Raw genomic sequence first — 13,668 nt, forward strand, 5'->3', positions numbered from 1 at the left:
GCCCTTCATCCTTGCAACAATGTGGACAGACTCTACTTATCAAGGTAAATAGGTGGGTGTGGAATGCCGCAAGTACAGTGGACAGTTGGCAATGAAAAAAAGGGGAGCCTTCCTGTGAACATGTCCAATGGATGATATACCCAGGGAAGTTTGTCTCTCTCTGGAATGTCATTTTTTTCTTCAAATTATTAACAGAAGGAACAATCTTTCCTTCAATTTATATGACTCTTCTCGGTTACAGGGAGTCCTAGAATTAATCTACAAGTTCTCCCATAGAGCAGCGGTCTGCAAGAAGTTTCAGGAGCTGTGCTTTTGAGCATCTGATGAACCGTTCAACTGGGGAGGGGGGACTGCAATCATTTGTAGTGGAAAAAGCAGCCATTTTGGAATTTATTCTTCAAAGGAACAATAAATTGTGCCTTTCATTTCTTAATCAATTTATGGAATTACTCTCTGAATTAGCTAAAAGAGGCTTTTTCAGTCCACAGCTTGCTACCTCTTTCTGAATCTCTGTGCAATTTTTGAGACTTTATTGTTAAATGACAAGGAAGTGGGTTGTTGGAGGTAATCTAAAATAAGGAAGCATGGAGGGATTTGTTTTTTGTTTTTGTTTTTTTTGATAGAGAAACATAAGGACAGAAATTTGAGGTTTTATTTTACTATTTTTAAATAATCTTTAGTTTTGGATTGCTTTGTTATAGGTGGCTGAAACTGATTTTTATGAACTCTGGCCAGGAACTAGCAACTGCTTTATAAAAAAAATCTATTCTTTGACCACAAGGGAGAGCTAAGACGATGGCTAAATACAAGCATATTTTTAGAGAAGTATTTGAATTTTTTTTTTACAGAAAACTATCCACTTTATAGACTAATTATGTTTTAAGGAAGATATCAATGTTATAGATAATGTAAAAGAAGAGCAAGAGGTGCAATCACATATAGAAAATTATCAAACCACTGAGGTAATTTCACAGATACCTGACAATGTAAAGGACTTAACTGCAACTTTGGAATATAAATCTGACACCAATCTTTATTATGATGATGGATTAAATACAACCTTCTCAGTGCAACTGAAACAAGCAAATCCACAACTCTCAAGAATACAAGTTTGGGACTTTTTCTTCATGGATACTAACAAGGTTGAGAATTTTTTGAGAAAACAGACTTGATAGACATTCCAGAGAAGAAGATTTTATTCTACGAGAATAAGCTGGAGTGAGTTAATCTTAATGAGGCAATTGGAGTTAGGATGGATATTTACAAATCTGATAGATGTAACTGAAATAAAGTTCTAATATAATTTTATGTTTATAAAGTGGATTTGAAAATGATTTTTTTCATATTCAATGCCTGAGTAATTCTTAAGGTTTGTAAAATATTATTGAAACTGAATTTGAAAATATGAATGTTAGGAGGAAGTAAAAAAAAATCACCAGTGGTCAATTGCAAAAGCTTTACTTGGAAGAGCTTACATCCTGTGACAATACCTTTAACGTTGTAAAACATCCACATCTCCCTATCCCAGGTCCTTAGGAAGGATTCAATAGGTAGATAAAAATGGCAAATCCATTCTGAACATCAGGCTGACTGCAAGGAATCATAATTAATGATAATTATTAAAGAGTAACCACTGCCAAAAGTCTTCATTAGAAACTTGACCAGAGGTTTGGATTTGAATGTACTGTGTAAAAACTATTAGAAGCATCAAGTTGAAAGGTTTCTGAAATGAGTAGGTCAAAATCTATGGAACTTTTAAAATCCCAATAGAGAAGCAACTGGTGGACAAAGGCCCAAGGTGGACATAGGAGAGAATCAATCAAGAGCAAGAAAATGAGAGCAGCAGTTTGGACTGAGCGGAATACAAAGTCCATGTTCTGCACCCTGAGAGTGACGGCTTCCACCATTTCTGTGCTTCAGAGACAAATCACTTTTAAATCAATACAGTAAACCATTTCCAATATTTTTTAAAACTTAATTTTGTAGGGGCCGCAAAGAAAAAAGTGAAAGAATAAGGGATTATAACAATGAGTTATATAGTATCCCAAGTTAAGACAAACAAAATCCTCCTAGAGTTTGGGTTCCAGACAATATAAAAACCATTCTTGTGTGTTGGGGAACACTGGATTTGCCAGGACCTCCTGCTCAAAAAGATAAACTGCAAGTGGGGAAAGGGACATGGATAAATACCTGGTCAGGTCCAGAGTCCACGTTTTACAAAAATGGATGTATTCTGAGTCTGCAAAAAGAAAGAGAGGAAAAATGGATGAGAACTATAGTTATATCAGCATCCCCGAAGGCAGGGAAATAACGGATACTGTTCTGGAAAATAAAAAAAAACTCTGAATGCTGTGTATTGCAAGTGGTGGCACATCACAATTCCTTCCATATACCTGGCAAGGAATTGATCCATATGTTGTGTAAATTCTTAAACAGATAAGTTAAAAGTAGATCTACTTGCAGTTTATGTTTAGATTCATATGAATTTGAAATGCATTTTGATAAGGTCTGGAGCCCAAAGTGATTGAATTAAAAGTATGATAATGAACATCATATCTGAAAAGTATTTGAATCTGGAAGTTTGCATTAATGATAATAATATACTGTATCAACCAGGCATTCTATTGCATGTCATTTATGGACTAAATGAAATCTCAGACTGGAAACATAAAATTTAGCATTCAGAGTAGATTTTCTGAGGAGCTTGCAACCACAAAGTTGGCATCAAATTAGTATCTGAACATGTTCCCATCTCTCATTTTCAGCCTTCCTTTTGGCGTATAATTCTTATTTTGACAATATTAATATTGGACTCAGAAGTTTGAACTTTACCATCAACAGTCTGGCATCAAACATCTCCAAATATTCTCCCAATGCTCCTATTTTTCTCTAAAATCTTCTAAATTCTTTACATTTGTCTTTTTTTTCTTGATAGCTTTAACTTATTTTTGTTTTACCTGCATCGTGAGTTCAGTTCCTTAGTGTCATTATTCCATACCTAAATACTTCTGTTCTGTAAAATTTCCTGATCTCCAGATTACCTGATATGAGAGTGCACTGCTTTATTGAAAAGCTCCTCATATTTTTGGAGCCAGTGTAATCCTTAATATTCTTCTCCAGAAAACAAGATCATTCAAATATTTCTTCTATGTTCTCTGAAGCTTTTCTCAGCCATAGAAAAGCCATAGGTTTCCCAGAGCCCTGCAGCTGTAACTTAATTTCAGTGACATGCACTGCTCTTCGTTATGAAACTTCAGAAAACTATATTTATAGTAACCTTGACTAAGTTGTTATTTTTGATGGTCTCCAAAATGTATAATTGACGTGCAGCTTCTGTTTTCGACTTTCAACAGGCACTCCCAAACTAAAAAAAAAAAAATCCAAACAGGATTCCCCCAAGCATGAGAAAAAGAAAAAGCAGAAAGATTTTCTCTGTTTTAATGAGAATCCCAAATTGGCTGGATGAAGTTGACTGCTGCACTGTGACTGCCTTTCAGGCTATCTTTGAAAATACATTTCTTAAATACAAGCAATAACAAAGCGGGGTTCCTAGCGTTATTGTGTAAACTGTGGATCTCATTGAAAGATCTTTCTTGTGGCCTAAAGAGAATGTCCCCTTGTCTTCCTGGCGTCACTGAGTGATCTGATATATGGTATAGGTTCTCCTGCTTGAGCAGGGGGTTGGACTAGAAGACCTCCAAGGTCCCTTCTAGCTCTATCCTATCCTATCCTATCCTATCCTATCCTATCCTATCCTATCCTATCCTATACTATACTATACTATACTATACTATACTATACTATACTATACTATTCATCATTACCAGCCTGTGGAGCTGCAGAAAGATCTACCCTCACTCCCCTTGTACAGCCAAAAGGTTTTCAGCTGAGATGCTTCCTAAAACTCATCTCATCAGTGTGTTGCTATCTCTACTTAGATTCAGATTATTGCCCTCTTTCCTCAAAGCTGTGAACAGCTTTATTTCCATTTCATAGAAGTCAGCAGTTTAGGTAATTAAACATTTTACAGAAATGCTGTGAACACCTTTCCCTGTCCTTTCTCAGAGCATTACCTGGACTTTGTCTTTCAATTCCCATTCTAAGGCTCTTGTCAGAGACAGGACTGATTCCAGCCTTTCTTTAGAAAAAGGGTTAGAAGACATGACCAATATGCACGTGATGTATGGAGCTGCTTCTGGATGGAAGCAGAAATTTGGAAAAGGGAATCACTTCTGAACAACTTGGACAATCTATTCACAGAAGGGCAAGAAAAACATGGCTGAAACAGTCTTTGCACTCAAATGCAACAGAAAGGTCCAGATAACAATTGATCAAGTCCTACCTATTAAGAGAAGGGGGGGGGGAGGAAATCTCCCTAAATGACAAATAAAGATCCAATCTCACCTGAATTTAGTGAAGTATATCTTCCCACTTAGTCTGATTGGACAGGCTAACAGATCAGCCTATATGGGAGCCTTGTATTTTCCTAAATAGGGTGAGCACAATATTCCTTCAAATTAAGTAGCCTTAGTAGCATCAATTATCTGTGGAAGTACTTAGATTGAGTCTTTCCTCTGATGATCTGAAAGTGGAACATCAGTATTTATAGGATACAGGAAGGATAAAAATCACCCTTCCCAGGATAAAAATCACTATTCCCTGAGGCTTACTGAGATCTCCAGGTAAGCAATCATCTACCATGTTGAGGTCCCTTAGAGGTTCAGCTGCCATCACCACTTGTCTCAGGACCATTTCTGTAAGAAAAAAAATGGTGGAATGTAGATTTCATAATGGGCGTCCCTTTATAATTAGTATAATGATTTATTTAAACAGGTCTTACAGAAAAATACGAAAATACAAAGAGAGTGAGAGAAACAAAATAAAAAATAAAAAAACAATAAAAGAAATAAGAAACTGAAGAGAAAAAAATTAAAAAAGGATTACTCTTCTAAGAAAGCTGCCAGTCAATCCTACAGCGAATGATTACCTAAGTTGAAACCCTGGCTCTAAACCTATATGGATTCAAATGAAAACTAAGTAAAGTGAATCAAGCAATTAAATCTTTATTATGGAGTCCAGAATGAAGGACAATTCTCAGATAATTGAAATGGGAGACCTCCTCGGTCTTTTGGCCATCTAAACTCCAGGAGTGGCTCTTGGTCCTTTTGACAATTGCCATAATTTTGGTTTTCTAATTATTGAGTCCTAGTTAGTGTTCCTGCAATATTCTGCTAGTGCTTTCAATGCTCTTCTAAGGCTAGTAGGTAATCTTTCAAACAATGCTGTGTCATCTGAGCAGAACAGGGATGTGTCTTCCAGAAATTTTTTGGGGGAATGAAAATTCATGTTGAGAAGGCCCATCATTGAGTGGATGTAGTAATTATATAGGAGTGGGGAAATACATATCCTTGCTTGATATGTTTCTTAATTTTTATGGCCTTGGAGAGATGGCCCCGGGGATTACTCTTATTTTGAGTGAGGTCCCTTCATGAAGCATTTCTATTTTTTTAAAAAAAAGTAGATGTCGATCAGTTGACGATGTCTCCAATTTTTCACACAATGTACCTCAGGATATAGACTCAAATGCTGCTTTAAAATCTATGAAAGTTGCATATAGAGACGTGTTGCGGAAGAAATATTTTTCAATGAGGTGATAGACTACTAGACACTCATTAATGGTAGTTCAGCCTTCCCTAAAGCCAGCCGGCTTTTCCTCTAAATATATTTTCTTTTTCCAGCCAGCCCTGGAATTTCCATTGTAGATATCTGGCATAGAGTTTGGCTAAAGTGGATAATTAACAGAATCAGAGAATCAAACAATAGGAAGGGACCTTGGAGGCCTTCTAGTCCACTCCCTAAGACCCCAAACCTCATCATCTTTTGGAAGTAAATTCCAATTTGTGCATTAATTTTTGTATTTCTGTACCTTAAATGCAAGAAAAATAAGTCTTGCTTTAACCTTTTTTTTAAAAAAAACTTTTATTTTTATAGGTATTTAAACTCTCTGCCATGAATGCAGGAAAAAATAACTTTTTGAACTTTTTATCTTTTCTAAAAGTTAAAGACACATAGTTAGGCAAAATTTTAGGAGGAAACATGTACATATCTATATAGGTAAGCACACGCAAAAGACATTGAGTTTTGGAAAGCTGAATTGAAAAATATGAATACTCATCCACACAACTATTTTGAAGCGTTTCCTGTATAACACTTTATTTTCCCAACAGCAAACCATGATTTAATTTGACATAATTTAACCAGTAGGATCTCGATTCTGTGCAGAGGTTGAAGTCTGACAGCCAGTAAGGTAGGTAAAAGCGGGGATGATAATATGTCAGGCATATCTGGGCATGTGATTTCCACTGTGAATCAAACTTTATTTTCTGTTATGGTGATTTAAATGATGATGAGTTCCTGACCCATCAGCACTAAATCACTGTGTGTCTCCTTGGAAGCCTCTTATAGAACAATATTCACCCACAGCCTGGGGGGGGGGGAATAGGTTTTGTTTTATAAGCCGGAGAGGGGGTATAAAGTTAGGGTGTTTGGGGACAAGAGTCCCCAACAAGAAAAACTGCTGTTTGTATTGTTATACACCAAACATTCGTATGGATAGTTCTTTGGAGCCAAGAAGATATTATTGTGGAATTCATCTATGGATCTGTGGAGATGCCTCTGCAGTCCCAAGTCTATGGCACAATGGGGGCACTGGAAGTTCATAGTTGTAGTAATTGTGGGTATTATTCTAATGGTGTTGATCAGGGTTTTCCATCAATCTTTGTTGTCATCTCTCTTCAAAGCCAGTGGAGCCTTCATAGTACAGGACTTGGCAGCAGCCAAAGCTTCTAGTTCCCTTGGCTGGATGTCACAGAGACATAGGATTCCCTTTATAGTGTCTTTGTAGTGCTTGCATGGATGATCTCGAGGTCTCTTCCCAGTCTTTAATACAACATACAGCAACTGGCGAGGCATATAGTGGTCATCCATTCTCCACCCCCCACATTGGAACTCTGATAATCAGGGAGTCAACACTGGTGGACTTTCGTGATACAAGACCCTCAGCTTGGAGAGAGAGTCTTATCCACAAGTACCGAGGATGGAGCAGAGGGTGCACAGGTGAAGTCTTTCCAGATGTTTGACGTGTCATTGCTACAGAGTCCAGGAATGACATCTATGCCACACAAACAACAACAGGTAAATCTTTGAGAATAAAAGATAAAGTGTTGTAAGATGCAAAATAAAGAGAATTGGTTTACCTGATTTGAGATTATATTTTGCAGGTGGTTGTTTAATTTGGATAAAGGAATGCATGTTGCTGAGAAATAAAATTTTTTTGAAGTTAGGAAGATATGACTTGAGATTTGGGTGGGATAAATACTTATGGTACAATAAGGCCAATATTAATGCATATTTTGAAAATCATTTTATTAGATATGCTATTATGAGAATTTGAAATAGAGAGAGCCTAAATATATTTAGTGGCTGACACTATCAGATTAGCAGAAATAAAAGTAATAACATCAACAATAATACAAAGCGAATTAAAAACTGACAAAACAATTTAAAAAGTCTGAAATAAGAAGTCAGGATGCTGCTAGGTTAGGAGAAGATTGGGAAGGTATACATATGGAATAAAATTGCTGGCGAAGAAAAGTATGCATGGGGATTGTGAGCCTCGGGGATGATTGCTGATCTTTGAAGTTAATTCTGGTCTCCTGACTTTCTCCACTTTCTCTTAGAAGGAAGCAAAAGGGGGAAGGAGGAAACTGGCTGGTTGGCTGGCAGACATTGAAGCCTAGAGGTTAATTTCATTATCTGCAGTCTACCCTAAAGAAGGAGTTTGCCATTCATTTGTGTGCTGTGAATCTCCCCCAGACTTTCTTGAAGGCTGCCTTCACATCTTTGTTGCGTAAGCTGTAAATCAAAGGGTTGACCAGAGGGTTGACTACAGTATAGAACAACGCAGTTGCCTTGTCCCAATTTGGAGTGTGATAAGAATTAGGTGTGGAGTATATGATGAGCATGGAGCCATAGAAGGAGGAGACAGAGACCAGGTGAGCCGAGCAAGTGGAGAAAGCCTTGCGTCTCCCTGCAGCCGAACGGATGCGAATAATGGCTGCCACAATACCAACGTAGGATTTCACGATGACAGCAGTGGCTGCCAGCAGATTGAAACCAATGATAACAGTCCCAATGAGTTCATATAGTCTTGTGTCATCACAGGCCATCTTCATAAGTGGTGGCTCATCACAAAAGTAGTGGTTGATGATATTACTACCACAGAAATGTAGGCGGAAAGTGTTACCTGTGTGTACAATTGCATTGGCAAACCCCACTATGTAGGCTCCTACCACCAGCTGGACACAGAGCTTCTTGGGCATGGCAGTGGCATAAAGGAGTGGGTGGCAGATGGCCACAAAGCGGTCATAGGCCATGAAGGCCAATAGGAAGCATTCACTCCAGCCCAATCCAGCAGAGAAGAAAAACTGGGCTGCACAACCCGCTAAGGAAATGTGGTTGTTCTTGGACAAACAATCATATAAAATCCGAGGAGTGTAGACCGAGGAATACCAGACATCCAGGAAGGAAAGGCTGCCCACAAAGAAGTACATGGGTGTGTGCAAGCGGGAGTCCACGTAGATCAGTGTTATGAGGCCCAGATTTCCAGTCAGTGTTAGGCTGTAGGAAGCCAAGAACACCACAAAGAGAATTGTGCGTAGAAATGGATCTGCTGTAAACCCAATCATCACAAAATCACTAAGGATTGTGCGATTATCTTCAACTTCCATCTTTTTCCAACCATATCCTATTTAGAGAGGAAAAACAAAGGAAAAAAAGAAGTGAAAGAATGAGGGATTATAACAAAGTAATATGTAGTGTTCCAAGTTAAGACAAACAAAATCATCCCAGTAGTTTTAATAGGACTGAGATGGAGAAGAAAGTCTCTTGATCACTTCCACAATCCCAAAAAGAACAACAAAGCCTTGAGATACTCTTGCTATACCAGAGTATAGGCAAGGAGGTGGCTTCATGGTTGGGAGGGGAGGCAGTAAACTATCTAGAGTTTGGGTTCCAGACAATATAAAAGCCATTCTTGCGCATTGGGGAATGCTGGGCTTGCCAGGGCCTCCTGCTCAAAAAGATAAACTGCAAGTGAGGAAAGGGACATGGATAAATACCTGGTCAGATCCAGAGTCCACGTTTTACAACAATGGATGTATTCTGAATCTGCAAAAAGAAAGAGAGGAAAAATGGATGAGAACTATAGTTATATCAGCATCCCCCAAGGCAGGGAAATAACAGATACTGTTTTGGAAAATTAAAAAAAATCTGAATGCCGTGTATTGCAAGTGGTTACATAGGGAATGCTTCCCTATACCTGGCCAGGAATTGTTCCATATGTTGTATAAATTCTTAAACAGATCAATTAAAAGTAGATCTGCTTGCAGTTTATGTCTAGATTCATATGAATTTGAAGTGCATTTTGATAACATCTGGAGCCAAAAATTATGGAATTAAAAGTATGTCAATGAACTTCGTATCTGAACAGAGTTTGAATCTTTGCATTAATGGTAATAATATATTGTACCAAACAGGCATTCTATTACATGTCATTTATGAACTAAATGAATTTCAAACTGGAAGCATAAAGGTCACCATACCCAGAGTACTCAGAGTAAATCTTTGTGACTTATCCACTTTTAACTTATCTGAAGAGCTTGCAACCCAAAAGCTGGCATCAAATTGATATCTAAACATGTTCCCATCTCTCATTTTCACCTTTGTTTTTGGCTCACAATACTCTTTCCCATTATTTTGACAGTATTAATATTGGACTCAGTAGTTTCAACCTTACCATCAACGTTTTGGCATCAAACATTTCCAGATTTATTCCCAACGCTCCAAATATCTTCCAAAGTAATTCCTAAATTGTTTATCTTAGTCATTTTTTCTTGCTAGCTTTAACTTTTTTCTATCTCTCTCATTATTTACTCGGATATTTTCAGGGTTCAACCTTTTACAGCTGACCTGCATCGTGAGTTCAATTTCTTAGTGTCAGTTACTAAATCTCTTCTAAACGTCCCCAAATCTCTCCCATGATATTCTCTAAAATATCATGATTTCCAGATTACCTGATATGAGCATGCACTGCTTTCTTGAAAAGCTCCTCATATTTCCAAAGCCAAAATAATTCCTAATATTCTTCCATAGAAAACAGGACAATTCAAATATTTCTTCTATAATCTCTGAAGCTTTTCTCAGCCATGCAATCCCTGGATTTTAAAGAGCATTATGGCTATAACTTGGTTTCATTGACATGCCCTGCTCTTTGTTATAAAATCCCAGAAATCTATATTTATACCAACTTTACTAAGTTTTTGTATTTGATTGTACCCACATGTATAATTGCACTATAGCTTCCCTTTCCAAATTTCATTAGAATAAGCAGGCACACCCCATCTAAAAATATCTGAACAAGATTCCCCCAAATGTGGGAAAGAGAAAGAAGCAGAAATACTTTCTCTGTTTTAATGAGAGTCCCAAATTGGTTAGATGAAGCTGACTGCTCCACTCTGATTGCCGTGCAAGCTGCCTTTGAAAATGCATCACATTGGTACAAGCGACAGACAAGGTCCCCAATGTTGTTATGTAAGCTGTGGGCCTCATTGTAAGACCTTTCTTGTGGCCTTAAAAGAATGTCCACTCTTCTTCTTGGTGTCACTGAGTGACCTCATCTACAGCCGGTGGCACAGCAGAAAAAAATTGACCTCATTTCCCTGGTGGAACTGCATGCTTTTCATCCAAGGTTCTTCCCGAGATTCATCACTTCAGTGTGTTGCCATCTCTGCTTAGATTCGGATTACTGTCCCCTTTCTTCAAAGCTGTGAACAGCTCTCTTTCCACTTCACGGAAATCAGCAGTTTAGGAAATTAAACATTTTAAAGATGTACTGTGAACAGCTTTCCCTGTCCTTTCTCAGAGCTCTGCCTGAACTTTGTCTTTCAACTCCCATTCTAAGGCTCTTGTCGGAGGCAGGACTGACTCCAGCCTTTCTTTAAGAAAGAGTTGGAAAAAGTGACCACCATGCAGATGATGCCTGGAGCTGCTTCTGAGTGGAAGCAGAAATTGGAAAAGTGAATTACTTCTGAACAACTTGGAACATCTATTCACAGAAGGGCAAGAATGAACCAATTTGAACATGGCTGAAACAATCTTTGCACTCAGATGTGACAGAAAGGCCAGAAAACAATTGATCAATAATAGAAAATTGGGAGACAATCTCCTTAAATGGCATCTAAAGATGCCAAACTTACCTGAGTGAATGAAGTGAAGTATATTTTCCCACTTAGTCTGATCTGGACAGGCTAACAGATCANCTATGGAAGTACTTAGACTGAGTCTTTCCTCTGATGATCTGAAGGTGGAACATCAATATTTACAGGATTCAGGAAGGAGGAAAATCACCATTCCCCGAGGCTTACTGATATCTCCAGGTAAGCAATCATCTACCATGCTGAGGGCCCTTAGAGGTTCAGCTGCCATCACCACTCGTCTCAGAGCCATTTCTGTAAAAAACAACGGTGGAGTGTAGACTTCTTAATATTCATCTCTTTAAAATTATTGTGATTATTTATTTAAACAGGTTTTACAGAAAATGCGAACATACAAAGAGAGAGAGAGTGAAACAAAAAAGAAATAAATAAAAGAAAACAATAAAAGAAACAATAACAAAGAGAAAAAGTGAAAGAAAGGATTATTGTACTAAGAAACTGCCAGTCAGTCTTAGAGTTAATGATAACCTAATCTGAAACCCTGGTTCTAAAGTGATATGGATTCAAATGAAAACTAAGTAAAGTGAATCAAGCAATTAAATCTTTATTCTGGAGTCCAGCGTGAAGGACAACTCCCAGATAATGGAAACGAGAATCTTGCTCAGTCTTTTGGTCATTTAAACTTCAGGAGTGGCTTTTGGGCCTTTTGGCAAATGGCGTGATTTTGGTTTCCTGGTAATTGAATACTACCTAGTATTCCCTACAATATTCTGCTAGTGCTTTCAATGCTCTTTTAAGGCCTGTAGGTTTCTTGAAAATAATGCTGCATCATCTGAGTAGAACAGAGATGTACCTTCCAGCAAATGTTTTGAAGATGGAAATACATATTGAGGAGGAGGCCCACCATGGAGTTAATATATAGAAAGTAAAAAGGAGTGGGACAATAATATACTTGCTTGACACCTTTCTTAGTTCTGATGAGCTTGGAGACGTTGTCCTGGGGATTACTTTTATTTTGAGTGATGTTCCTTTTTGATGCATACATATTAAAAAAGTAGATGTTGATCAGTTGAGGAGGTCTCCAACTTTCCCCACAATTTAGCTTCGAATATAGAATTAAATGCTGTTTTAAAGTCTGGAGGGGGGGCATCATGGCTCAGATGCTGAGTTTGTCAGTTGGAAAGTTGACAGCTTGTTGGGTTTGAGATGCAAGTGCCTTGCAATGGGGTAAGCTCCTGTTACTTGCCCCAAGTCCTGCCCACCTAGCAGGTTGAAAGCATGTAAATGTGAGTAGATAAACAGGTACCACTTCGGTGGGAAAGTAACAGAGTTCTATGGGCCTCAGGGTAGAGTCATGTGGCCAAATGACCAAGAAATGTCTTTGGACAATGCTAGCTTCCTTGGCCAAGAAAGGCAGATGAGCATCACCCTTTAGAGTTGGACAGGACTGTACAGGGAAAATCTTTACCTTTTACCTTCTAAAGACTATGGAAATAACATATAAGGAGGTTGTGTTGCAGAAGGAGTATTTTTCAATGAGATGATAGACTATTAGAAACTCATTAATGGTAGATCAGCCTTCTCTAAAGCCAACCTGCTCTTCTGCAAGTATGTTTGCTTATTCCAGCCAATTGTGGAATTTGCATTGTTGGCATGTTGCATAGAGTTTGGCTAGAGTGGATAATTTACAGAATCAGAGAATCAAATCAAACAATTAAACTGTTGAAAGGCGTTCTAGTCAAGCCCCTAGAACCCTAGGCTTCCTTATATTTTGGAAATAAACTCCAATTTGTGCATTAATTTTTGTATATTTCTAAAATCCATATCTTAAATGGAAAGAAAACAAGCCTTGCTTCTATCTTTTTTTATATATAGAAAAAATAGCTTTATTTTTATGGTTTTTAAACTCATTCCTTTCAATGTAGAAAAAATTAACTTTTTGAACTTTCTATCTAGACGTTAAACACATTGTTTGGCATTCCCCCCCAGGAAACATGTACATATGTATGTATGTATGTATGTATGTATGTATGTATGTATGTATGTATGTATGTATGTATATATAAACACAAACCTTTCCAAGATTTAGAACATTGAATTGCAAAATATCGATATTCACACACATAAACCTTTTGTAGCTCTCCCTGTATCAGATTTTATTTTATTTTATTTTTTAATATAAATTTTTTTATTATTTTTCATCATAAAAAAAAACATCACAAATGCTACACAATGCTATATGAGAAACCCCCCACCCCCCACCCCCCCGGACTTCCCAAACCTAATCCCAGGATAATATTCAGATATAAGTAAACAAATATTAGTATCTCTAACTCCACAAAGTATATTATTCTACATGAGTAGGTAAAATATATAAAAGAAAAGAAAAAGAAAA

At 37.5% G+C, this 13,668-nt stretch overlaps 1 protein-coding gene across 1 annotated transcript; it reads right to left on the bottom strand.

The window, feature by feature from the left end:
- Positions 1-7,847: 7,847 nt before the first annotated feature.
- Positions 7,848-8,789, bottom strand: LOC107292650 (olfactory receptor 9G4-like). The gene has a single exon (XM_015821760.1). It carries the CDS (start codon positions 8,787-8,789, stop codon positions 7,848-7,850), a length of 942 nt encoding a protein of 313 aa, XP_015677246.1.
- Positions 8,790-13,668: the final 4,879 nt, after the last annotated feature.

The sequence above is a fragment of the Protobothrops mucrosquamatus genome, unplaced genomic scaffold, assembly GCF_001527695.2.
Source record: "Protobothrops mucrosquamatus isolate PMUCROS unplaced genomic scaffold, P.Mucros_1.0 scaffold1399, whole genome shotgun sequence".
Classification (NCBI taxonomy): domain Eukaryota; kingdom Metazoa; phylum Chordata; class Lepidosauria; order Squamata; family Viperidae; genus Protobothrops; species Protobothrops mucrosquamatus.